The sequence below is a fragment of the Manis javanica genome, chromosome 4, assembly GCF_040802235.1.
Source record: "Manis javanica isolate MJ-LG chromosome 4, MJ_LKY, whole genome shotgun sequence".
Classification (NCBI taxonomy): Eukaryota; Metazoa; Chordata; class Mammalia; order Pholidota; family Manidae; genus Manis; species Manis javanica.
In genome coordinates this window covers 129784629-129809191 of record NC_133159.1, presented here as the reverse complement: position 1 = coordinate 129809191, position 24563 = coordinate 129784629, and the positions used below count along the sequence as shown (strand labels likewise).

General features: G+C 42.3%; 1 protein-coding gene across 6 annotated transcripts; it reads right to left on the bottom strand.

The window, feature by feature from the left end:
- Positions 1-2936: 2936 nt before the first annotated feature.
- LOC108401231 (C-type lectin domain family 10 member A-like) lies at positions 2937-8370 on the bottom strand. 6 transcript variants are annotated; one of them, XM_037026894.2, is made up of 10 exons: positions 6515-8362; positions 5740-5886; positions 4974-5090; positions 4593-4688; positions 4434-4505; positions 4290-4361; positions 4049-4135; positions 3805-3956; positions 3454-3560; positions 2937-3321 (listed from the first exon to the last, which is right to left on the bottom strand). In XM_037026894.2, the coding sequence occupies exons 2-10, from the start codon at positions 5807-5809 to the stop codon at positions 3174-3176; spliced, it is 921 nt and encodes a 306-aa protein (XP_036882789.2). In that variant the 5' UTR covers positions 5810-5886; positions 6515-8362; the 3' UTR covers positions 2937-3173. The 6 variants fall into 6 exon arrangements, with proteins under 6 accessions (XP_036882789.2, XP_017522525.1, XP_017522526.1 ...); XM_017667036.3 differs by having other exon boundaries at positions 5740-5840; XM_017667037.3 differs by having other exon boundaries at positions 5740-5828; positions 6515-8359.
- Positions 8371-24563: the final 16193 nt, after the last annotated feature.

Sequence of the window (24563 nt, the reverse complement as noted above, 5' to 3'; positions counted from 1 at the left end):
TTCCCCTCAGTCAAACCGTGTCCCCCGATTATCCTCCTGTGTGGGCTTGAGTGAGGTTGGCTTACTCTCCAACAGGAAGTCTTGCAAACACACAGGCCGGACTTGTGGCTCTGTCTCTGACCTCTGCCTCTTTGGTCTTAATGGCTGGAACTGCTGCTCTGGTTTCAGTTGTTGTCATAGCTCTAGTAAGATCCTATTTGGCTTCCCATCTAATTTCCTTCCATCTGCTCCTGCCCATATTAAATCAACCCACATCTGGGTCCTTGTAACCTTCATGGGGCCCTTTAAATTCTTCTTGTGAGTAGCCGACCTTATTTCTTTCTGGGTTCTCATTGCTTCAGCTTCTCCTATGTCTGCTATTGTATGTGTCACCTCACTTATGGGCTGCCCTAAGTGAGGGGAAAGAATGGCCACTAGAGACCCAAAGAGGGATGTGGGAGCCATTTGAAGCACAATATTTCTCATCCCAGTAGTGAAAATCTCTTCATCTGGGCCATAATTCTCTGGACTATAGATGGCATTTCTTATGCCTAGCTCTTGTAGCACCTGTTGGAGATCAGCACACGCCTGCCATCTAACAGGAGAGGATGGTAGATCACCCTGACTGGGCCACACAGCACAAAGTGCAGCCATCAGCCAATTGAGAAGGGAGTGACTACCTGGGGTCTGGTGTGCATTTTATAATCACTGCCTCAAGGCAGGCTACACTATCAAGGAAGCCAGCTTTCCCATCTCTGATTCTGACAGACCAATTCCACCCACCCCTAAGTCCCACAGACGCAGGAGCCAAGCTGATATTGACTCCGAGGGCTTTTGCCTAAACCGGGAGCCCAAATCCACCAGCTCAGGCTGAGTATAGGGGTGGACCACAGAGGGCTCCACGACCTGGTGAGGGGGCTGCTCCTCTCCTTGGGGAACTTTCAGCTGCTGGGTCTTTTATTTTCTTTACAACCACTGGGCGTGCTTTCAATACAGGAGGGCTCAGTGCCTCCGGCACCGCCCCTTCATCCTTCCCCAGCTCCTCCATTTCTCTCCCCTCTCCCTAGCACCTCCTCTGCTACAGCATTTACCTTTCCTACTGCGCCTCGCAGCAGTGCCAGCTCAGTCTTCAGCAGCTCTCCTCCTTCACCTCAATGCTTCTCAGCTGGCATTCTCGTGCCATCTCTGCCTGTGCTTCCCTCAGGAGTTTGTCTTTTTCCTCGATGGCCTTTTCCTCCTTCAGAGCACCTGGCAGTGCTGCTGTCTCGGTCGGTAAGGAACCTTTTACCTCTTCAGTGGCACCTCACTGCCGGCGTTCTCATGCTGCCTCCTCTTGCATCAGTGCCATTTCCTTCTTCAGGGAATCCACAGAAGTTTGCTGCTCACGTTCTCATGCCTCCATTTCTTGGGTATTTTTCAGAAGCATGTCCTTCTCTTCTGTAGTTTTTTTAATATGGTGAGAAGCAGCCAATCCACAGTCCCCGCTGCCTCATGGGCACTCTGTTCCTCAACAGACCTACTTACTATACCAAGGGCCACCCCTACAGCCTCAGGTGTCACCCCCACTTGCCTCCAGTCCTGGGGTGGGGCCCAGTCCTCTAGGAGGCAAGCCACCTCAGACCACATACCCAATGGGGGCAATCCACTGTCTCCCCATTCACAGGGGCAGCCCGCTGAAGCACCCCTCCCATAAGGGCAGCCTATCTTCTTCCTTGGTCAACAATGAACCCTGCCAACTTCGCCAATTGTTTTGCCAATGGGTTTCAGCCCCGGGCAAGTTCTCTATGGATTCAATGTGACCAAAGAGATTGATAGCAAAATGTTCTTTGGGGTGAAAGGGTTTATTACCTGCCTTGTTCTCCAACAGTAGGTCGAGCACTAGCATCTCTGCCTCCACCCAGAGCACTGGGCCAAGCTCTCCATATAGAGGAATAATAGCTTATTGCCTAAAAGTATGGAAGTGGTAGCCTAGCAACAGGCCAGTTACATCATCAGGTAGTTTAAGTTCAGTGAGGATCCTGATCCTGGCCATAGGAAACCCAACTTCCCCACAGGGAGCTTGTGAGGGTGACACAAATGCTCTATACCTTGATTGAGGTGGTAGTTATCTGGGTATTTATATTTGTCAAAAGTCATCTCTACTCTTTAAATGGGTGCATTTTATTAGGTAAGAATTATAACTCAATAGAGTTTATTTTTAAGGTTAAAACTTAGGTTGGCAAAGGTATGGAGAAAGGGAACCCTCCTGCACTGTTAGTAGGAAAGTAAATTGGTGCAGCCACTATGGGAAACAGTATGAAGATTCCTCAAAAACTTAAAAATAGAACTAAACTACCATACAATCCAATAATTCCACTTCTGGGTGTATATCCAAAGGAAATGACAACAGGCTATAGAAGAATTATCTGCACTCCATGTCCACTGCAACATTATTCACAATAGTCAACATATGGAAACAATCTAAGGATAAATCAATGGATGAATGAAGAACAAGCAGTATGCATGTACAATGGATTAGTATTCAGTTATGAGAAAGAAGGAAATCCTGTCATTTGCCACAGTGTGGATGTAACTTGAGGGCATTCTATTAAGTGAGAAAAAACAGACAGTGAAAGTCAAATACTGCCTGGTATGACTTATATGTGGAATCTTTTTTAAAATGTCAAATTCATAGAAACAGGAAGAGAAAAGTGTTGCCAGGAGCTGGGGAAAATAGGGAGAGGTTGGTAAAGGGGTACAAACTTTCAGCTATAAGATGAATAAGATCTGAAGATCTACCGTAAAACATGGAGACTAAAGCTGATAACACTGTATTGTATCATTGAAATTTACTAAGAGAGCACAACCTCTCACCAAAGGAAAAAAATAAAAATAAAACGTGAGGTTATGGATGTGTTTAACTAAATATGTTTCAGAACTGTATATGTATCTCAAATCAGAACAATGTACACTTTAAATATGTTATAATTTTATTTGTCTGTTATACCTCAATAAAGCTGAAATTTAAAAAAAACACTCTAGGAACTCTGTACAATAACACAGTCTTTTGAAAGTTAAGGAGAAAAAAATTCAAAACAATGGCAGCATCCTAACCAAGCAGGGCTCATTTCTCTCCCACAGAGGTTTCGTTCGGGGTCTCTGGGGAAGGGTGCCCCATCCCCGGCTTTTCCGAGGCTGAGTGGCCTGCAGTGCTCCTAGCTGAGGTCGGCCTCACAGATCCAGCGGAAAGGCTTCTGGCAGACATTGTCGTTCCACTTGCCACTGGGGAGGAAGTGGGCACAGTCCTCGCCCCCGCCCATCCCATGCCCTTCCCAGTTGTCTGGCTGGCTTGGCTCCCAGTTCCTGAGGAGAGAAGACAACAGCAAGCCCGGAAGCTCAGGTGGAACGGAAGCCAGGTCCAGGAAGAAGGGGCTGTGGGTCAGAATCTCAAGGAATGCTAGAGGAGGAGGGTATGGGGAACCAGCGCACACTCACTTATAGCTGGACTCATAGTCTGTCCCATCAGCCCACTTCCAGAATCCTTCAGGATCACTGAGGCCCATCCAGGCGAATGAGGAGTCTAAATGGTCCCGGATAAAATTCTGGAAAGACAGAAGATCAACAGTGACTTCTCCCCACGCCAGCCAACTCCTTGGACCCACTGTTCTGAACTTCACATGCTCATTGAATTGGCTGAGGAGATTTAGGGTGTTCATCCTGCTGCCCAGGCTGATAAATCTCCGAGGCCGTGCTCAGAGAGCGGGTGATGCCCAGTGCACGGCCGCAGCTGAGAACTGTTTCCTGAAGTGGGACATGGCCTGGGCTGTGAGCACCAGAGGCCCTCACCTGCTCCGCTCTGGAGTTGACGACCACCAGGTAAGCATTCTCCAGCTGGCAGTACTTCTCAGCATCGAACCAGTTCTTCTCAGAGTCAGAGAACCAGTAACAAGTGCCTTGGTACTCCAGCCAGTTAGTAGGACAGCAGGTATTTTGAGAGCCTAAGGGGCCAGGGGTGGCAGAGGGTCTTCAATGCTACCCACTGGGTCTTGGGCAGGAAAAGGGAGCAGGCTCACTCCCACATACCCCTCACCATTGTTCTTGAGAGCATTCATCTTGCAAGTCAGGGAGTTCATGCCTTTTATCAGCTGCTGGACTCGCAGAAGCAACATGGAATAACCTGGGACATACACAGATGGGCAGTGGGAACGGTGCCCTGGGTGGCTTCCACTCAGTGAGTCCCTGCAGTCCAGATGTCCCTGCATGGGGCCCAGCAAGGAGCCTCCCTACCCTCCCACACACATTAAGCCCAGAAGACGGCAGCAGCGACTGACCTGCTTTGAGTTCCTGCTGCTGTTTCTCCAGCTTGGTCTCCATAGAAACCACCTTGTCATTCAAGCTTTGGGCTGGAGGGGAGGGCACTCAGCACCACCAGGAGCCTCCCCACCCTCTGCCCGCACTCCAGGAGGGCCTCTCACCTGCCTGCAGCTCCTGCTTGTTATTTTCCACCTCAGCTTTCAGAGATGTTACCTTATTTTGCAAACTGCCACCTGGAGGACATGGGTACCTGGGGCTCAGCTCCCACCCCTCCCCCGCACACCTCACCCCATCCCAGGACCCTCCCGTGCCAGGCTCACCCTGGGAATTCAGTGTCTCCATCTCAGCTGTAATGTTTGAAGCGAAGTTTCTGAAAGTTGTTCTTACCATCACCAAGTCCCTCTGAGACTTGAAATCTGGTCAGGCGGATGGAACAAATAGAGCTGAGGCTGTGCCAGCACCGAGCAGGGCCCTTGACATGCACTGTCCCATTGGGTCCTCTCAGCAGCCAGAGCCAAGGGGGCGGGTGCTCTGCCAGCCAGCAATGAGGCAACAAAGGCTTAGCGAGGTCCGGTCATTTGACTACCTTACCCAGCTGATAAGTGACGGAGCCAGCAGCTGCACATCCATCCCGTCTCCTTCAGTGCCCCTCCACCACACCCCACCACTGCCCCCGCCCCTGCCTGCCCAGTGACCCTCACTTTGGGATCCGATCACACAGATGCCAACCAGCAGGAAGAAGCTGAGGCTCAGGGAGAGCAGGAGGGGACGAGGGCCAGAGCAGAGCCGCTGCAGGAAGGACTGGGACAGAGGCAGCCCTGCAAGAGGAGGGGGGTGTCAGGGCATGAAAGAGACAGGGGAGGAAGAGAATGCCACAGGACCCTGTCACGGTCGGAATTGGAGCAAGGAATGCTGGGCGGGGCTGGACAAGGACGACTGTGGGCCAGGAGATGCCCGGGCCTCTGACTCCTCATCGACCTGCATAAGCTCCCAGTCACACAGGCCCCTCACACCCCTGAGGATACATATACACAAGGGCATACAGACAGGGGACAATGGCAATATGTAAGGTCCTATCGTCAGAACTGGGAGAGGTGGCAGGAGCACCCAGAGATTGCTGAGGCAGCCAGGCCCTTAGCAGGCTCACACTCATAACCTAGCCTATCAGGTTAGCAAATGAGTTTCCCTTCCAGACCCACCTACTCATTCTCTCAATGCAAACTCTCACGCCCTGCCCCAGAGTACAGGAATCCAGGCTCGCTGTGGTCCTCCCTGTCCCAGTCTTTCTGAGGACCTTGAACCCTGTTCATACTTGGTACCCCCAGAAGCTGGAGCCTGACCCCCTCAGAGGGAGGCCACCCCCACCAGGGCACATGGTAGAGGGGCAAAACATGACATGACCGCGGAAATCCTTCTGCACATGTTAAGAGGGTATTTTGGCAGAGGCCGTTACTCCTCTCCTCTTACCAGTGATAAGCTCCTCCTGGATTTTCTTCTCACTCTCTGAGTGCTGGAATTTTTCATACTTCATTGACATGCTTGGACCAGCGCTGGAGCTGAAATGGAGACTGGGCCAGTGGCTAGGCTGGGCAGGGGGTAGGGCAGCGGGGGAGGCTGGGACCAGGTTGGAGTGGAGGTCGGGGCCAGGGTTGAAGTAAGAGATGAGATTCCAGTTGAGCAAGAGCCCAGGGTTGGGGCAGGTGTGGGAGCGGGCTGAGGTTGGAGTGAGGTCAGGATTGGGCTTTGAGCTGCGGTTGGGTTGAGCCTGGGGCTGAAGGTGGTGGTAAAGTGGATGTAAATGCATGGCCAGGACTGCGCCTAACGGGCTGGGACTGAGATGGCCTGTCCTGCTAGGTCAGCACTCATGCTGGAGCCATGGATGGGTTGAAACTGGAAACAGAATAGAGTTCTGGGTCAACTCTGGGTTGGGACTGGTGTTAAGCATCAAGTGGACCTTGGGGATGAAGCTGTGGTTGGGCTAGAGGAGGAGCTGGGTCAGGGGTGCAGCTGGGACAGGGGGCTGGAGGTGGGTTGCAGTTTGTGTCTGAAGTCTGGCTGCCATACTTCCAGCTGAATCCAGTGAAGGGAATGGAGTCTAAAATTCCCACTTGGCCACTAAGTCCCCAAGCTGCCCCCTTATAGTTCTTCCCATCCAGTCTGCCCAAGTCCCACAGTCCCCTGTCCTGGCTTTTTGTAGTGCCCGCCCGCCCCCTTAGCAGCCCTGCATTCCCAGCCCAGTCACCTGTGGGGGTCTGGAGGCTGTGGTTCTGGGGTTCGCTGTGCAGCAAAGACCAGATTTGGAAAAAACGAAATCCTGGAGGGTTGGGTGACCGAGGGAAGAGTCACGAAAGTGACCAGCGTCCTGCTGGTCTTTGTGTCTGAAAGCCAAGCAGCCTGGGATCTGGGATCTTCTGTTTCCTTGACGTTGGGCAATAAATAATAACAAGAAGGAATCCAGGCAGGAACCCAGGCAGACGCTGCGTGTGTGGAGGAGTGGGATATGGACCCAGCTGTGCTCTCCTCCAGGGTGTGTCTATTCTCTTTCTGCTTCTTTTGAGCTTCCCTGACTTCCTCATTCTTGCAGGGAGGGGGAACCAGGACCAGAAGAGACCAGAGGTGCGATCTGTTTTTTCTCCTCTGCCACACACCCACTCTACTTCCTGCCTCTGAATTTCCCAGAATCGTGTCTCCATCATTGCACTGCTGGGTCCAGGGGAGCCCATTTCTCTGCTCTTGCTCAATTCCGACCCAAGTCCCTGGCTTCTGAGCTTCCTCTGGAGTGGAAGCTGGGGCCTCAGCCATCAAGCTCCACCAGCTCTGGCCTAGCTCTCCTCACTCCACTCAGAATAAAGGAAGAGGGTGACAATAGGATTTCCTGGCCGGAATGGTAGAGGAGGATCTGGGGAAAGGAAGGACATTTATTGAACATCAAATCTATAAAGGGGGTTATACCAGACACTTGCCTTATATTAACCATTCAATTCCCAAAGAAACTTGGGAGGCATTTTGGATGATGGGCTAGGACTCAAAGCTATTGCGTGACCTGCCCAGGACCACACGCCTGGTAATTGAAAGCCAGGATCAAGCCTAGGGCTGCCTGGCACCCTGGCCTGAGCCCTCTGCACACACGCCGTCCTCATGAAAGGGACTTAATCTGATCCTCTAAACTCTGTAAACCCTTTAAGGGAGCTGTCCTGAGATCATACACACAATCTTTTCAATAGGAAGGAACTTCAGAATCTTAAAAGGTCTCAGAGAAGGGAAACAAATGCGATTTAGATAATATTTTGTGCATAAATGGGATCCTGCTCTGTCACTTGCTTCTCTTTTATTCAGTTAACAGTGTACCAGTACTATTCTCCACATCAGTTCTAAAAATGTACTTTATTTATTTCTCATCTTCATCTTATTTCGTAATATGTACCATGATTTGTTTATCAATCTCCAAATTGATAGACATTTAGGTTATTTCTCGTTTTGCTTTGTTGTCTTGTTTTGGTTTTCTTTGTTAATTGGTACTCAGATTAGTATGTCACAGGTTGGGTCTTTGGAAGCCAATGCTGAGACTGAATTTGGGGTGCAAGCTGTTTGCTAGTATCAATACCTCTGAAAGGAAGGGGATGGAGCAGGAGTGGGCAGAAGAAGTTAAGCAACTGTGATGACCTCACAAAGTTTCAACCAACCCAAGAGGAGTCTCTGGGAGTTCAAACAGCATGCGTGTTGGAGCTGTCCAGCACTGGGCTGAACCGGGGCCTTATGACCCCACATCAGTCACCAGATGCCAGCCACTCCAACAAGGGTGAGACCTGAGTGAAGGTGGCTGTTTGCACAGGTCACACTCCCTATAACTGGATACCAAGTCCTTGCTGGAAGCTGTGGGGAAATGGTCTGGGTGGCTCATCTCTGAGTTTACCACAGTCTTGTATTCTATTCACATATCAATTTGGGCACAATCAACATTTTCATATTGCTGAATCTTTCCCACAAAGAACATGGTATGTTTCTCTAGTTACTCATACTTGCATTCATTCAACCTCTCAGCAAGTACCTACTGAGTGTGTACAATATGCCAGGCACCCTCCTTCAAAAGAGGCATCCTTTGTCAGTAATCAGACTGACAAAAAAAGCTCACAGAACTTCAATTCTGGTGAGTGATAGATAAACTAGATGAGTAAAATATAGAAAGTCATATGGTGATAGGGTTATGGAGGAAAATATACCAGGGAAGGGAGATAGGGACCATTTTTAATATGCCATCAAGAATAGGGTGTCAAGAAAGGCCTTACTGGGAAGGTGGTATCTGAGCAAAAGCCTGAAGGAGGTAAGGGAACAAATCATGAGGAGCTCCAGGGGGAAGAGAGCTCCAGACAGAGCGCAGTGACTGCAAAGGCCTTGGGGTGGCAGAATGTCTGGTATCTACAAGGATCAACCATTTGCAAGAGAGTTTATGGAGAAGTGAGCTAGAGAGAAGTAGCTGAGTCACAGAAAGAAAATGTGGAGCATCAGCTCCTTGGGACCTTGTAAGCTATTGTTAGGATTTGTTTTACTCCAAGTTAGAATTTGGAGGGATCGGAGCAGAGGAGTGAATGGCCTGACTTACATGCTCTGTAAGGTGACTGTTGTGAATTTCGTGTAAAGGGACAAGGTTGGAAACCAAAGTCCAGATAAGGAGCAATAGTGATATGTAGGGGAGAGATGATGGTGGCACGTACATGGAGGTGGCGAGATGTATTCTGATTCTCGGTATGTTGCGAAGGTAGAGTTAACAGGATTTTGCTGATAAATTGCATGTGAGTTTCACAAAAAAAAAAAAAAATAGTTCTCCTTCCAGTCCCAGAAATAAATTAAACTTTGAGCATTTCCCATAAATTGCTGACTCCCTAGGAAAAACAAATTTATCCCTGACTTTTGCAAAGCTGATGCCTAAAGATGTGTCATGACTTTCTGTGAACTTGATAATCATGTGAAAGACGTGCCATTTTACCATCAAGAGCAGACTGATAAAAACGTATTAACTCCGGGAATCTTGCAGAGCTTTCCTTTGAATACTGCTGCGGTTTTGTTTGGTAAGCCTGGCCTCCCAATGTCTGATTCTCTTGCTACCTTATTGCAAGTAACCTTTTCTCTCCTAAATGCTTTTGTCTCTGAGACTTATTTCAGGCTGAACAATCATAGCTTTGCTCTTCCATCAGCTTTTCCCCCATCTCTTACCCTCTCCCAGCGCCTCAGCTGGTCAGGATTTTTTTACCTGCTGGCGTGACCTGAATCTCCATCTCCACAGCAAGTCCTTAGCAGTCCTGTCTTTGCTGGGTCACCATGATTCACCACTGACTATTATGCTGTTGGACGCAGGAAGGCTTTGTGGCACACCAGAGGATCTGAAAACCACAGGCTCAGTCCCCCTTCCTCCCACTGCAAAGCAGCAGGCCCATTTCCATTTCGAATCCGAATCATCCCATCCCCTACCTACTAGTGTTCTGAGGAGCCCATATCAGCCAGCAGTCAGTCTCATCTTCAAATCTGAACAGCACCAAGGCTGCCTTCCCTGGTGATGGGTTCTTTTCTTGGGGACTAGAACTTCCAAATTCTAATGATCCCAGATTGTACAGGTGAAGAACAGAACCCCCTTATGTGGATTAGGTGTTGGTGAGGCACAGACCATCCTCCTCCGTCCCTTGGTTGTACACATGGTATGGGGAAAATGGCACCGTATTGGGCACTGATTTAAGTTCTGTACCCACCAAATAGCTGTCATGAGAGATTAGGGAAAGGTAGTAAAATAAGAAATTTACCTCATTTCCAGCCCCCAAGCAGAGGCTTTTGAGACATATTTCTGTGCATATTTATATATTTGTAAGTATACACACACATACATAGCGGGTTAGGGTTTTTTACACAAAGTTTTTTCTGTAACATGCCTCTGCCTAAAAACACGTTGCAAGGATTTTCCTGTGTTGCTGCCCACCTCCTTCTATTTAAAGGCTGCCTGGTGTATCTTACTACACTGATGAACAGTGATTTCAAGGGGCATGGGGGTCTTGATAATATGGATGAATGTAGTAACCACAATGTTTTTCATGTGAAACCTTCATAAGAGGGTGTATCAATGATACCTTAATATAAACAAACAAACAAACAAACAAATAAATAAAGGCTGTCTGGTGTTCCAGAGCATAGATGTGCCAGGCCTTATTTAATGATCCCCTTAGAGATGCATTTGTGAGATGTTGCATCTTTTGCTTTTATAAAAAATGTGAAGTAAACAAGCTTATATATGCCTGTTTGTGCTAAGAAGCAAATATTTCTCTTGGTTAGATATCTAGAAGTAGAGTTGCTGAGTAGAAACATCAATCTTAAAATTAAAAAGTGGTCAGATACTACCAAATTGCTCTGAAAGGACTTTATCCATAAGCATATTCATTATCCACACCTTCACCAACAAACCTATAAATTCTTGCCAATATGATGTTCTTCTATCTTATTTCGATTACAACTTAACTGATCACTGGTTTGCAAAAAACAAAGCTTTGCATTATATTTTAGGCTTAGAAACTGTCAGAAGCTCTTTTATTTAATTAAGGCTTATTGTGGGCAACTGCACCTGGAAGACAGAAATACATAAGAGCTATTTCAAAACAGAAGACTTTCATTAGACATTGTACTAATTCCTACGAGTATGCAAAACAAGGGATTGAATTTCAAGTTCTTAAAGGAAAAGTTTTTAAAAAGAGAATTCATTTTCAATTCAGTTACATATACAGGGATTAACAATAAGTACACTTTGAGAACATTATTATTTCCTGCATTAGCAATGCACTATGACTTCCTACATTATCTAAATATTGCTCACAAAGCTTAATGTCCATACAAACAGAGATATCATTTCATATAGGAAAACATGGGCTCCTGAGGAAGATTATTTGACAAGAGAGTCCTTATCTCTTGCCCTCAAACAGCTAAAAACGTGAAAAAGAACTCTTGTCATTTACAGTAGAACAAATGCAAAGTAGAGTTGAATTTAATCTCACTTGGCAACATTTGCCCTGACCTGAGTTTTCACAAATAATTATGTATATGTTTGCTTAGCTCCCTAAGTTGTAGATATACAGGCTCTCAGAATATAGCATTTATAATATAGCATCAGTATTTTAAGTCCAAGTGATTTGTTTTCTAGTTCACCTTTGATTCAAGTGGATTCCCTTTGTAAAGAAAGAATTCTATTTCTGATTTCAGATTCTCCCAAACATGCCCGCATGCGTTCTTTTGTTTCCATACAGAAGTGAGTTCCTCTTCAGGGAATGGCAACTTTGTCAGTTTCCCCTTACATTCCCAAAAACTCACTCTATGGATTTGGATCTACTACTTTATGTGCACAGTTATCCACAACTCATTTTAGGTGCATTTTACCTTTTATCATATACGATAACCACTTCTACTCCTTTTAATGCTTTTCATCTGAAAATCTCTTCCATCACAGCATGTTTCACCTGCTCTATTTTTATCAGCATTTGTCTAAAATATATTTCCCCTTATTTATTTAACATGTTGATGTTTTGTTTTAAATAGAAGGCCATAGCTTATAAACAGCATATAACTGGATTTTTTAACCCAATCTAAGGGTTCTGTCATTTGTTAGTAGAATTAAACATATTCACATTTATTATAATTATTGATAGTGTTTTTTGACCTACTATATTTTCTTGTGTTTTTTTTCCTCTCCTGACTTTTGACTGATTTATTATTGTTTTCCTCATATTTTCTTTCTTCTAGCAGCTTAGAAATGATGCATCTTGTTTCTATTCTTTCAGTGATTCCCTTCAAAACTTCCTCTCTGGAAATCTTTTACTCTCTTATTTCCCTACATGATACTCTGATAGTGATGGGAGTAAGTATAGGCCTTTTATGATCCATTGTGCAGAGAATATGCTGGGTATTTTTCCATCTGAGATCTATGTCACAATGTCATTCAGCTGTAGAGAATGCTCTTCTGTTATTTCTTTTTTAGTTATTTTATACTATCAAAGCATCTACACATAAATACACTTGAGGAAAGTAAAAAACATCACAACCAAAATGAATGACTTACTAGAAGAACTGGAAGATAAAAGTGAGGAAATTTCCCCAAAGTAAAGTCAAAAGAAGCAGTTCTTTAAAGCGTGGTGTAAGATAAAGGATACTCACTGCCACCAATTCTTTGTGAGATTAAAGCCCAGAAAGACAAGACAGATAAACACAACATATGAGGACTGAAAGACAAAGAAAGCTGTCATTATTGGTAAATGATATGATTACCTGCTTTAAAAATCCCAGGGAATCAACACACAAATGATTAAATGTTTAAAAAGCTAAGGTTTATATCTTTTGTTTTCAAATCTCCACTTTTCAAAGTTTATATCAGATGTTTGAAAACATCTCAAGTTTGGATGTTACCAGGGTCACTTGGCTGTTTGTAATGGTGGTGACTGTATTCATTTTGTCAGGCATTGAAAAAGTACATTGTGGGATTGTGCCTCATTTCACCTTATTTCCCAGGAAGTCACAGTGGAATATTAAGAACAGGATGTCTTTTGGCATCTTTGTCTTTTAATGATTATTGTTTATATTTAAAAAATTAATCCATCTGGAGTTTATTTTTTCTCTATAGGACATGAGCTAACAATCTGGCTTTGTTTTATTCCAAATGAATAACTGATTTATAAAATATACTGTTTTATATTTTCTCCCAATGAATTGAAATAAGATTTTTTGTCACATAGTAAGTTCCTAATTATATTTGTACACATTTGTGGACTTCTAGTATGTTCCACTGACTTAATTTCTCCTCTTGTACTAGTATCCTACTTATTTTATGTCAGCAGATTAAGAGTAAGTTACCTCTTACAATTTCTTAACCACAAATTTTACATATACTTAGATTTTTATTCTTCTGTCTGAACATTAAGATTATTTTATTTTGTTTCCAAAAAGGTTTGTTGGCATTCAGATCAAAATCACCTTATGTTTATATATAATTTCTCTAATTAGCATTTATTGACTGCTCCTTCCAACAACAGAATATACATTATTTTCAAGTGTACATGGAACATTCACCAAGATATACCATATTATGGATCATAAAACAAACTTGAACAAATTTACGCAAATTGAAATTCTACATCATAATATGTCCTCAGGCCATAATGGAATTACTTAAACTAGAAATTAAAACAAAAGATAATTTTAAAATCTCCAAAACCCAAAACATTAAACAGCACATCTCTAAATAATCCATGGGTCAAAGATAAAGTCTCAAAAGAAATTAGGAACTATTTTTAACGAAACTACAATTAAAATACAACATATTAAAATTTGTGGAATGCAGCTAAAAAAATGCTTGGAGAGAACTTTATAACATTAAATATCTGTGTTAAAAAGAAGAAAGGTCTTACATCAACAACCTGAGCTCCCAACTTCAGAAACTAGAAAAGGAATAAAACGAACCCAAAGCAGGCATAATAAAGGAAATAAAGATAAGAGCAGAAATCAATGAAATTGCAAACAGAAAAACAAGACAGAAAATCAGTGAAACCAAAAGTTAGCTCTTTGAAAAGATCAACACTATTGGTAAACCTCTAGCAAGACAAAGATAAAAAGGGAAAAAACATAAATCACCAATATCAGGAATAAAAAACAGAATATCACTACAAACTCTGAATAGATTAAGATTTTACAGGAACATTACGAATAACTATGCATACAATTTTAACAATTTAAAAGAAATGGAACAGTTCTCCAAATACCTCAAACTACCAAAACTTACCTAAGATAAAATAAAATAAACGGAGTAGTTTTATAATTACTAAAGAAATGGAATTCATAGTTTAAAGCCTTCCAAAAAAAGAAATCTCCAGGCATAGATGGCTAACTTAGGCAATTCTACCAAACAATTCTACATAGTCTCTTCCAGCAAAATATAGAATAGAAAGGAACACTTCCCAACTCATTCTTCCCTGCTACCAAACCAGAGAAAACACAAGAAAACCAATCAATGCCTCTCATGTCCTTCGATATAAAAGTCTACAACAAATCAGCAATTTGAACCTAATGACGTATAAAAAGAATAATACAAGTGAGGTTTGTCCCAGGACTGCAAGGTTGGCTTAGCATTCAGAAATCAATCAATATAATCTACCATGTTAACATCCTAAGAAAAAACCCTATATAATGGTATCAATTCATTCAAAACAGGCACGAGACAAACTTCAGTGCCCATTCATAATAAAATAAGCAAAAAACAAAACAAAACCAAAAAACTCTGAACAAACAAAGTAGAAGGAAACTTCCCCAGCCTGATAATGGACGTCATACACTAATAAGTCATTTCATTGCTATCAAATAGATTTTTGGGGGTTTTCTTCCCATAAATTCAGCTATAACATCAGTCTTAATTTCAGGTCTCAAAATCCCAGGCCAGACTAAAGGAAAACTTTAATCTCACAACCAAACAAGTTTTATGAAGCATTGATTTAGGACCTGCAACGGATTGAGCTGCAGCGAACAGTCAAGGCTCTGCTCATATCTTTTTAGAGCCCCTCATCCTTTTCACGCACAAGGTTTCCAGTGTGATTTTATTCTTAACAGCTGGCACCTGTGTCTCTGTCATTCGCCTGCCCTCAAGCTGCCAGAACGCGTGTCATCTGGGCACACAGGAAGTATCTTGGAATGTATGTTCTTACCAACCACAGGCAGCCCTTAATCAATGACTATTGGATGCAAGGGTATAAATAATCCAGATCTCTTGTTCCGGACTGGGGAAGCTCTGAGATGTGACTTTGTAGTCTCCTTGCTTCCCTGTGGGACTGAGTTATTTTTACACCACCACAGGACTTTGCTGGATATTGCCTAAAAACTGTTACTAATGAATCACTTTCACAAAAATCCTCATCTCACTGTCCACCTCTCTTGCATCCTGGCTTGAACTTCTCTTCTTCATCCTGTTTTCTCACCCTCCTACCTATATTTCCTAGAAACATTTTCTAATGAAGCACTTTCACATGGACCCTCAAGTCAGGGTCTGCTTCTGGAGATTCTATGGACAGTTCTGTTCTTCCTTTTTATTTTCTTTCCTCTTTTCCTCACTGATCTTCAAGAGTTGGGGCAAAGAAGAGGAAAATTCAAGGCAAAAAGGCCCATGATCTGGGGTTGTTGGGGTGATCACGCTGCTCTTCACAGCAGACATCCAACACTGGCCATTAGTGTTACCTGCTGGAATGCTGCTGTTTTTCCCAGAATCGTGACTCAGAGGCCACAGTGAATGAAGCCGGCAGACAAGAGTAGGGAGCAACCAGCAAAGCTCTTTTAATGAAGAATGAAAACGGAAATGGATCCTGCTGCTCAGGAGGGGCTCCAAGGAAGTATGCCGTCAGGGCTGTGGTGTCTGGGGGTTATATTGCCTCCTGAGAGGAGGGAGTCCCACCCCTACCCTCCGGACCTAATAGAGAACTGAACTAATGACATCACAACTCATTCCTGATTGGCTGAAAGTACAACGGTTCATTGCATAGAGCATAACCAAACAGAGCTGAGGTCTAAGTGTACTTTTTAATGGCTGAGTTGGAATGGAGCTTTTTGAAATTCACGGGGTTTTTGAAACTTCTTGAAATTTACAAGGGCCTTGAAATTTACAGGGGCTCTGAGCTCTATCTGCGTGCATCCCTCTATCACCTGCCTCGTTAGTGGAGTTGGTGGTGCCCCCAAGATCCCTTGAGATCCTCTGCACTGTATCAGTCCCTCACAAGGACAGCAAACTCTCTGGCTACCCTGTGTGATGGTCACCCCCAGTTTCTGCCCTAGATTGCAGCTGTACACAGTCTCTATCAGTCTCACTCTGCCTAGCAGTCCTCTTGGGCAGGGTCCTTCCTATATAGCTCAAACCTGACATCCGAGGAGTCCACCAGACTCGCAGATTCTCTGACATCCCTGCCTTGACAGGCCACCAAGTTCATCCTGATCAACTAGTAAATGGCAGCTCCAACCCAGGTTTTCACCTTCAAAACTTCTTTTGTCAAGGATGACTCTGTTCTTTCATGATTGCCCCCAAAACTCCCAAGGACACATCTACAGCTTCCCCTAAAACTCTTCTTGCTCCTCTCAAATAGCAAGTCTACAGTGGTCCCCACAGTATCTGCAGCTTAACTACCATCCAGCCTGGTAGTGACATGCCTATCTTAACCCCTTGTAGATAACCCCAGGCTCTACAGGGTTCCCCTTGGACTCCATCATCTGGCTATGTGGTGCAGAGAAGCATTCCAGTCTTCCATATGGTGAGAAAGAGTTGAATCTCTTGCTACATCTAAGAATTCCCTTGAAATAATCTCCTTAACTCCCTACTCTTCTCTTAAAAAGGCTAGGAAGAGTGGTGGTTGCTTGCTTCACCATCTCTTAGTAAATTCTGCCTAGATGTGTCCAGCTTTCTGTTTAAACACATAGGCATTATCAATGATCATTTTCAGCTTTGGGAATCCAGCCAAATTTCTATAAAAACAATAAACATGTCACTTAACCTCCTACTTCACTTTTCTCAGTTCCTTAATTGGGCCTGCCAAGATTTTATTTATCGTATCAGTCTTCTTGGAAATGGATTTTTGTTAAGAAGATAGACAAGAGGAGAAGCTACAGATTCAGAGAAATTATTTGCAAACCACATATCCAACAAAAGACTAGTATCTGGAATACATAAAGAATTCTCAAAACTCAGCAAAAAAAAAAAAAAATCAAATAAGAAAATGCACAAAAAGCATGAAGGTATTTCTCCAAAGAAGATACAGAGATGGAAAGTAAGCATGTGAGAAGGTGCACAATATCATTAGCCATCAGGGAAATGCAAATTAAAACCACAGTAATATGGCACTACACACTTCCCAGAATGGCTAAAATTTTAAAAACAGTGACAGCAACCAAAAGCAACAGAGGATGTGTACAAACTGGATCATTCATACAGTGCAGGGATGAGGACAGGGGGAATATAAAACGGTATGACCATCTGGAAAACAGTTTGGCAGTTTCTTCTAAAAGTAAACGTGTACTATATGACTAACAATTGTACTTGGGCATTTATCCCACGGATATGAAAATTTATGTTCACATTAAAAAATATTTTTTAATTTTTATTGAAGTATCAATATACAACCTTATGTTGGTTTCAAATGTATATCTCAGTGGTTCAACAGTCCCCATGATCAACTTATATTGTAATTGTGAATTATTGGTCACTTTTATCACCCCCCTCCCCCCCACCACCCCATACCCGCCCCAACTCTTCTCCCTTGGTAACCACTAGTCACTTCTCAGTGTCTATAAGTCTATTGCTGTTTTATTCCTTCTGTTTTGCTTTGTTTTTATATTCTGCAAATAAGTGAAATCATGTGGTATTTGTCTTTCTTCACCTGGCTTATTTCACTGAACATAATACCCTCTAGATCCATCCATGTTATTGCAAATGACAGGAGTTCTTTTCTTTTTATGGCTGAATAATATTCCATTGTGTATATGTATCGCCTCTTCTTTGTCCATTCATCTAGTGATGGACACTTAGGTTGCTTCCATATCTTGGCTATTGCAAACAGTGCAGCAAAAACATAGAGGCACATGTATCTTTTTGAATCAGGGATTTTGTTTTCTTTGTGTTAATTCCTACAAGTGGAATTACCAAGTCAAATGGTATTTCTATTTTTAATTTTTTGAGAAAACTCCATACTGTTTTCCACAGTGGCTGCACCAATTTGCAGTTCCACCAACAGTGTAGGAGGGTTCCCACTTCTCTGCATCCTTGCCAGCATTTGTTGTTCCTTGTCTTTTGGGTAGTAGCCATCCTAACTGGTGTGAGGTGATATCTCATTGCAGTTTTAATTTGCATTTCTGTGGTGATTAGTGATGTGAAACATCTTTTCTTGTGCCTGTTGGCCATTTGTATTTTTTTCTTTGGAAAAGTGTCTGTTCAGGTCCTCCACCCATTTTTGATTGGGTTATTTGTTTTATGGGTGCTGAGGCTTATGAGTTCTTTATATATTTTGGATGTTAACCACTTATCAGGTAAATAGTTTATGAATATGTAGGATGACTTTTTGTTCTGCCTACGGTGTCCTTTGCTGTTCAGAAGCTTTCTAGTTTGATGTAGTCCCACTTGTTCGTTTTTTATTTTGTTTCCCTTGCCCAAGGAGATGTGTCCAGGAAAAAATTGCTCATGCTTATATTCAATAAATTTTTGCCTGTGTTTTCTTCTAAAAGTTTTATGGTTCCATGATGTACATTCAGATCTTTGATCCATTTCGAGTTTACTTTTGTGTATGGAGTTAGACAGCAATCCTGTTTAATTCTCTTACATGTAGCTGTCCAGTTTTGCCAACACCAGTTGTTGAAGAGGCTGTCTTTTCCCCATGGTATATTCATGGCTCCTTTATCATTTATTAATTGACCATATATGGGTGGCCTTATATCTGGCCTCTCTATTCTGTTTCATTGACATATGGGTCTGTTCTTATGCTAGTACCAATTGTTTTGATTACCATAGGTTTGAAGAAGAACTTGAAGTCAAGGAGCATAATGCCCCCAGTTTTGTTCTTCCTTCTCAGGATTGCTTTGGCTCTTTAGGGTTTTTTGTGGTTCCATATCAATTTTAGAACTATTTGTTCTAGTTCATTGAAGAATTCTATTGGTGTTTTGATAGGGATTGCATTGAATCTGTAAATTGCTTTGAGCAGGATGGCCATTTTGACAATATTAATTCTTCCTATCCATGAGCATGGGATAGATTTCCATTTCTTGGTGTCTTCTTTAATTTCTCTCATGAGTGTCTTGTAGTTTTCAGAGTCTATAATCTTTCACCTCCTTGGTTAGGTTATTCCTAGGTGTTTTATTCTTTTTGATGCAGTTGTGAATGGAATTGTTTTCCTGATTTCTCTTTCTGCTGGTTCATCGTTAGTATATAGGAATACAACAGATTTCTGTGTATTAATTTTGTATCCTGCAACTTTGCTGAATTCAGTTATTAGTTCTAGTAGTTTTTTGGTGGATTCTTTAGGGTTTTCTGTGTACAATATCATGCATTCTGCAAATTATACAGTTTAACTTCTTCCTTGCCAATTTGTATGCCTTTTATCTTGTGTTGTCTTATTGCCATGGCTAGAACCTCCAGTACTGTGTTCAATAAAAGTGGTGAGTGTGGGCATCCTTGTCTTGTTCCCGATCTTAGAGGAAAAGCTTCCAGCTTTTTGCTATTAAGTATGATGTTGGCTATGGGTTTGTCACATATGGCCTTTATTATATTGAGGTACATACCTTCTATACCCATTTTGTTGAGAGTTTTTATCATGAATGGATGTTGAATTTTATCAAATGCTTTTTCAGCATCTATTGAAATGATCATGTGATTTTTTCCTTCTTTTTGTTGATGCGGTGTATGATGTTAATGGACTTTGGAATATTATACCATCCTTGCATCCCTGGAATAAATCCCACTTGATCATGATGGATGTATTTTTTAATTCCGTTTGCTAATATTTTGTTGAGTATTTTTGCATCTGTGTTTATCAGGGATATTGGCCTGCAATTTTCTTTTTTTTATGGTGTCTTTGTCTGGTTTTGGTATTAGAGTGATGCCTCATAAAATGAGTTTGGAAGTATTCTTTCCTCTTTTACTTTTGGGAAACTTTAAGGACAATGGGTATTAGGTCTTCTCTAAATGTTTGATAAAATTCAATGGTGAAGCTGTCTGGTCCAGGGGTTTTGTTCTTAGGTAGTGTTTTGATTATCAATTCAATTTCATTGCTGATAATTGGTCTGTTTGGATTTTCTGTTTCTTTCTGGGTCAGTCTTGGAAGGTTGTATTTTTCTAGGAAGTTGTCCATTTCTTCTAGGTTGTCCAGTTTATTGGCATATAATCTTGCATTGTATTCTCTAATAATTATTTGTATTTCTGTGGTATCCATTATGATTATTCCTTCTTCATTTCTGATTCTCTTTATCTGTGTACTTCTCTCTTTTTCTTTATAAGTCTGGCTAGGGGTTTATCAATTTTGCTTATTTTCTCAAAGAACCAGCTCCTGGTTTCACTGATTTTTTTCTATTGTTATATTCTTCTCTACTTTACTTATTTCTGCTCTGATCTTTATTATTTCCCTCCTTCTACTAACTTTGAACTTCATTTGTTCTTCTTTCTCTAGTTTCTTTAATAGTGATTTTAGACTGCTTATTTGAGATTGTTCTTATTTCCTGAGGTAAGCCTGTATTGCTATGTACTTTCCTCTTAGAACTGCCTTTGCCATGTGCCACAGATTTTGGGTTGTTGTGTTTTCATTTGTCTCCATATATTGCTTGACTTCTGTTTTAATTTGCTCATTGACCCATTGATTATTTAGGAGCATGTTGTTAAGCCTCCATGTGTTTGTGGGCTTTTTTGTTTTCTTTGCATAATTTAATTTTGGTTTCATACCTTTGTGGTTTGAGAAGCCGCTTGATACAATTTCGATCTTTTTGAATTTATTCAGGTTCTTCTTGTGGTCTAGTATGTGATCTATTCTGGAGAACATTGCATGTACACTTGAGAAGAATGTGTATTCTACTTCTTTTCGGGTGGAGTGCTCTGTAGATATCTACTAAGTCCATTGGATATAATGTATTGTTTAGTGCCTCTGTTTCCTTATTTATTTTCTGTCTAGTTGATCTGCTTACTGATATGAGTGGTGTGTTAGGTCTCCTAAAATGAATGTGTTGCAGTCTTTTTCCCCCCTTTAATTCTGTTAGTATTTGTTTTACATATTTAGGTGTTCCTATGGAGGGTGCATATATAATTATAATAATTATATCCTCTTGTTGGACTGACCCCTTTATCATTATGTAATGCCCTTCTTTGTCTCTTGTGACTTGTTTTGAACTCAATTTTGTCTGATATAAGTACTTCAGGAGCTTTTCTCTCCCTATTATTTACATGGAATATCTTTTTCTATCCCTTCACTTTTAGTCTGTGTATGTTTTTGCATCTGAACGAATCTCTTATAGGCAGCTTAAAGATGGGTCTTATTTCTTTATCCATTCTGCCACTCTATTTATTTTTATTGGTGCATGCAGTCCATTTACATTTAAGGTGTTTATTGATAGATATGTACTTATTGCCATTTTATTAATTGTTTTCTATTTTTTGTATCTCCTCTCTGTTTCTTTCTTCCTCTCTTATACTCTTCTCTTGTTATTGATGGTTTTCTTTAGTGTTGTAATTGGATTTCTCTCTTATTAAACAAAAATTTTTTGAGTGTGTATTTAATGTAGGCTTTAGTTTTGTGGTTACCAAAGGTTCAAGGATAGCTTCCTTACTATATAATAGTCTATCTTAAATTTCTGATTACTCTGTTTAAAACACGATCTAAAGGTATTTTTTTCCCTTTCTTCTTCCTCCTCTACATTTTTTGTATTAGATGTCAGAATCTTCCTTTTTTTGTGTCCCTTGTCTGAGTTTGTGTATAGTTGATTTTGCTTCTTTTGTTTTGTTTTAATTTATACTTGCTTGGTAATTAATTGGCCTACTGTCTTCACTGTGGGTTAATTTTCACTGGTGAAAGCTAGTTAGACTAAGGGACATTTCCATCTACAGCAGTTCCTTTAACATATCCTGTAAGCCTGGCTTAGTGGTGGCGAATTCCTTCACTTTTGTTTATCTGGAAATTGTTTAATCCCTGCTTCAAATTTGAATGATAATCTTACTAGGTAGAGGATTCTTGGTTGGAGGTCCTTCTCTTTCAGTACATTAAATATATCATGCCACTCCCTTCTGGCTTGTAGAGTTTCTGCTGAGAAGTTGGCTGATAGCCTTATGGGATTTCCTCTAAAAGTAATATTTTTTTCTCTCTCTTGCTGCGTTCAACATTCTATCCCTTATTACTGATCTTTGTTATTTTAATTATTATATATCTTGGTGTTGTCTTCCTGGGTTCCTTTTAGGGGATCTCTGTGCTTCCATGACTTGAATGTCTATTTCTTACCCCAGATTGGGGGAGTTTTCAACAATTTTTTCCTTAAGGAGACTTTCTATCCTTTTGTCTTTCTCTTCTCCTTCTGGTACCCCTATTATGCAAATATTGTTTCATTTGGATTGGTCACATAGTTCTCTTACCATCCTTTCATTCCTAGAGATCCTTTTTTCTGTTGCTCAGCTTCTTTGCTTTTCTGTTCTCTAATTTCCATTTCATTTACTGTCTCCTCTACATGATCTAATCTACTTTTAAACCCCTCCATTGTATGTTTCATTTCAGGTATTGTATTCTTCAGCTCTGAGTGGCTCTTTCTCAGGTTTTCTATCTCTTTGTTGAAGTCCCCCTGAGATCTTCAATACTTTTCTATAAATCCAGGAGCATGTTTATGACTTTTATTTTGAAATCTTTATCAAGAAGATTGGTGATCTCTGTTTCATTTAGCCCTCTTTCTGGGGTTCTGTCTTATAGTTTTGTTTTAATTATATTCCTCTGCCTACTCATTTTGTCAGGGTTTCTGTGTTTCTTTCTTTGTATTAGACATCTCTGCTATGCTTTCTGGCCTATAGAGTAATAGCTTTATGAAGAAAGAATCCTATGGTGCCCAGAAGCTCAAGATTCTTTACTGTCTAGTGCCTGGTTCTATTTTGTGGGGGTCCTAGCTGTTGGCATGCTGTGGGTGGGGCTGCCTTTCTTTCTGGCTTCTGTAGTGGTCTAAGTCTGGGTGGGCAGTTTGCTTCAGCTCAGGAGTCTCTGTTGAGCTTGCTGTGGGCAGGGCCACCCTCTGCCTGGCCTGCAGCAATGGCAGGGCTGCCAAGTTGATGGGCTGGGCAGGCTGATGCGTGGTTCTGCCCTGGCCAGATGTGCAGCACTGGGTTTGGACACCCACGAGAAGAAAGGAGCTCTTGGGGCTGGCTCCTGCAGGCACCTCCCAGGTTGGACTGAAATAGAGCCAGGGAAGTCTCCCTCTGTTTGCCAGGCAGCAAAGTCTGCTGATGCCACTGGGCCAGGTGGGTTAACTCCTGGTAGCACACTCTGGGAGGAGTCTCAGGGCTGTGTTGCCAGCAAGGGGGGTCTGGGGCTCCTGAGAAGTCCCAATCTTTTGGGCCAAGGAAGGGCTAAGGAGGTATCCACCACCTGCCCTTTCTCCTGAGGAGAGACTTCTGTCCCTCTCTTGCCCCTCTGGTGCCCCTCCCACTGCTGACAAGTCTTTCAAACTGCGACCTCTGCTTTGGGTCTCAGGACTGGTGGAGAGTGCCTGCCCTCCACACTGAAAGTCCAGCCCTGCTCATCACCAGAGCCCCGTGTAATGTGGGCTTGTGGTCCCAGAGCAGATCTCCAGGGCCAGGTGTGCAGCGCTCCTGAGTTCCTACCCCCACCTGGCTCTGTTCCTCTTTCTCCCGCCTGTAAGCTGGGGTGGAACTGGGGGGCTTGGGTGCCCCCGGATCTCAGCTTTGCTGCCTTGCCCTTTTCTGTGGTCCTCTCTTCTTCCTCAGGTGTAGGGGGACTGTTTTGCAGTCTTCGGGTCAGTTTCAGGTCTAGTTGCATCTGCTGTATTTTCCTTCTTTACGTGTTTTTGGAAGGAGGTTTCTGTCTTGCCTTCCTATTCTGCCATCTTTAATCCTTTCCCTGTTCATATTAAAATTTGTACATGAATATTCATAGCAGCTTTAATTGTAATAGTCAAAAACTGGAAACAACTCAGATGCCCTTCAAAGGATACATGGTTAATCAAACTGTGGTACATCTGTCCTAGAGGATACTTACTATTCAGCAGTAAAAAGAATGAACTATTGACATGCAATAGCTTGAATGAATTTCCAGGGAATTATGGTAAATGAAAAAAGTCAATCCCAAAAGGATACATACTCACTATAAATAACATTCCCAAAGTTACAGAATTATAGAAATAGAGAACAGTTTAGTGGTTGCCAACACTTAGGAACTGGATGGGGGCAGACTGTCAGACAGAGGTGGGTGTGGCTGTAAGAGAGCAACACGAGGGATCCTTGTGGTGATGGAAATGTCTGTATCTTAGCTGGATTGATATGAATATCCTGGTCATGATATTATACAATAGTTTTGCAAGATTGGGAGAAATTGGGTAAAAGCAACATGGTATCTCTCTGTATTACTTCATACAACTGCATGTGAGTCTCCAATTATCTAAAAACAAAAGTTTAATTTTTAAAATGGGTTTTGGCCTTTTCTATCAATTTGTGGAATCTTTTAGTATTCTATCTGTATTCATTCCTCCCTTTTACTACATTTTGGGTTGTTTTATAGTTAATT

What these genes read in the sequence shown, in the direction of transcription:
- LOC108401231 (XM_017667036.3), bottom strand. Translation starts at nt 7,074, where the DNA reads ATGGCTGAGGCCCCAGCTTCCACTCCAGAGGAAGCTCAGAAGCCAGGG. An exon ending in GCAGCAGGAACTCAAAGCAG is followed by an intron (nt 4,136 to 4,289) that starts GTCAGTCGCTGC and finishes TGTATGTCCCAG; the next exon opens with GTTATTCCATGTTGCTTCTG. An exon ending in GACTATGAGTCCAGCTATAA is followed by an intron (nt 3,322 to 3,453) that starts GTGAGTGTGCGC and finishes TTCTCTCCTCAG; the next exon opens with GAACTGGGAGCCAAGCCAGC.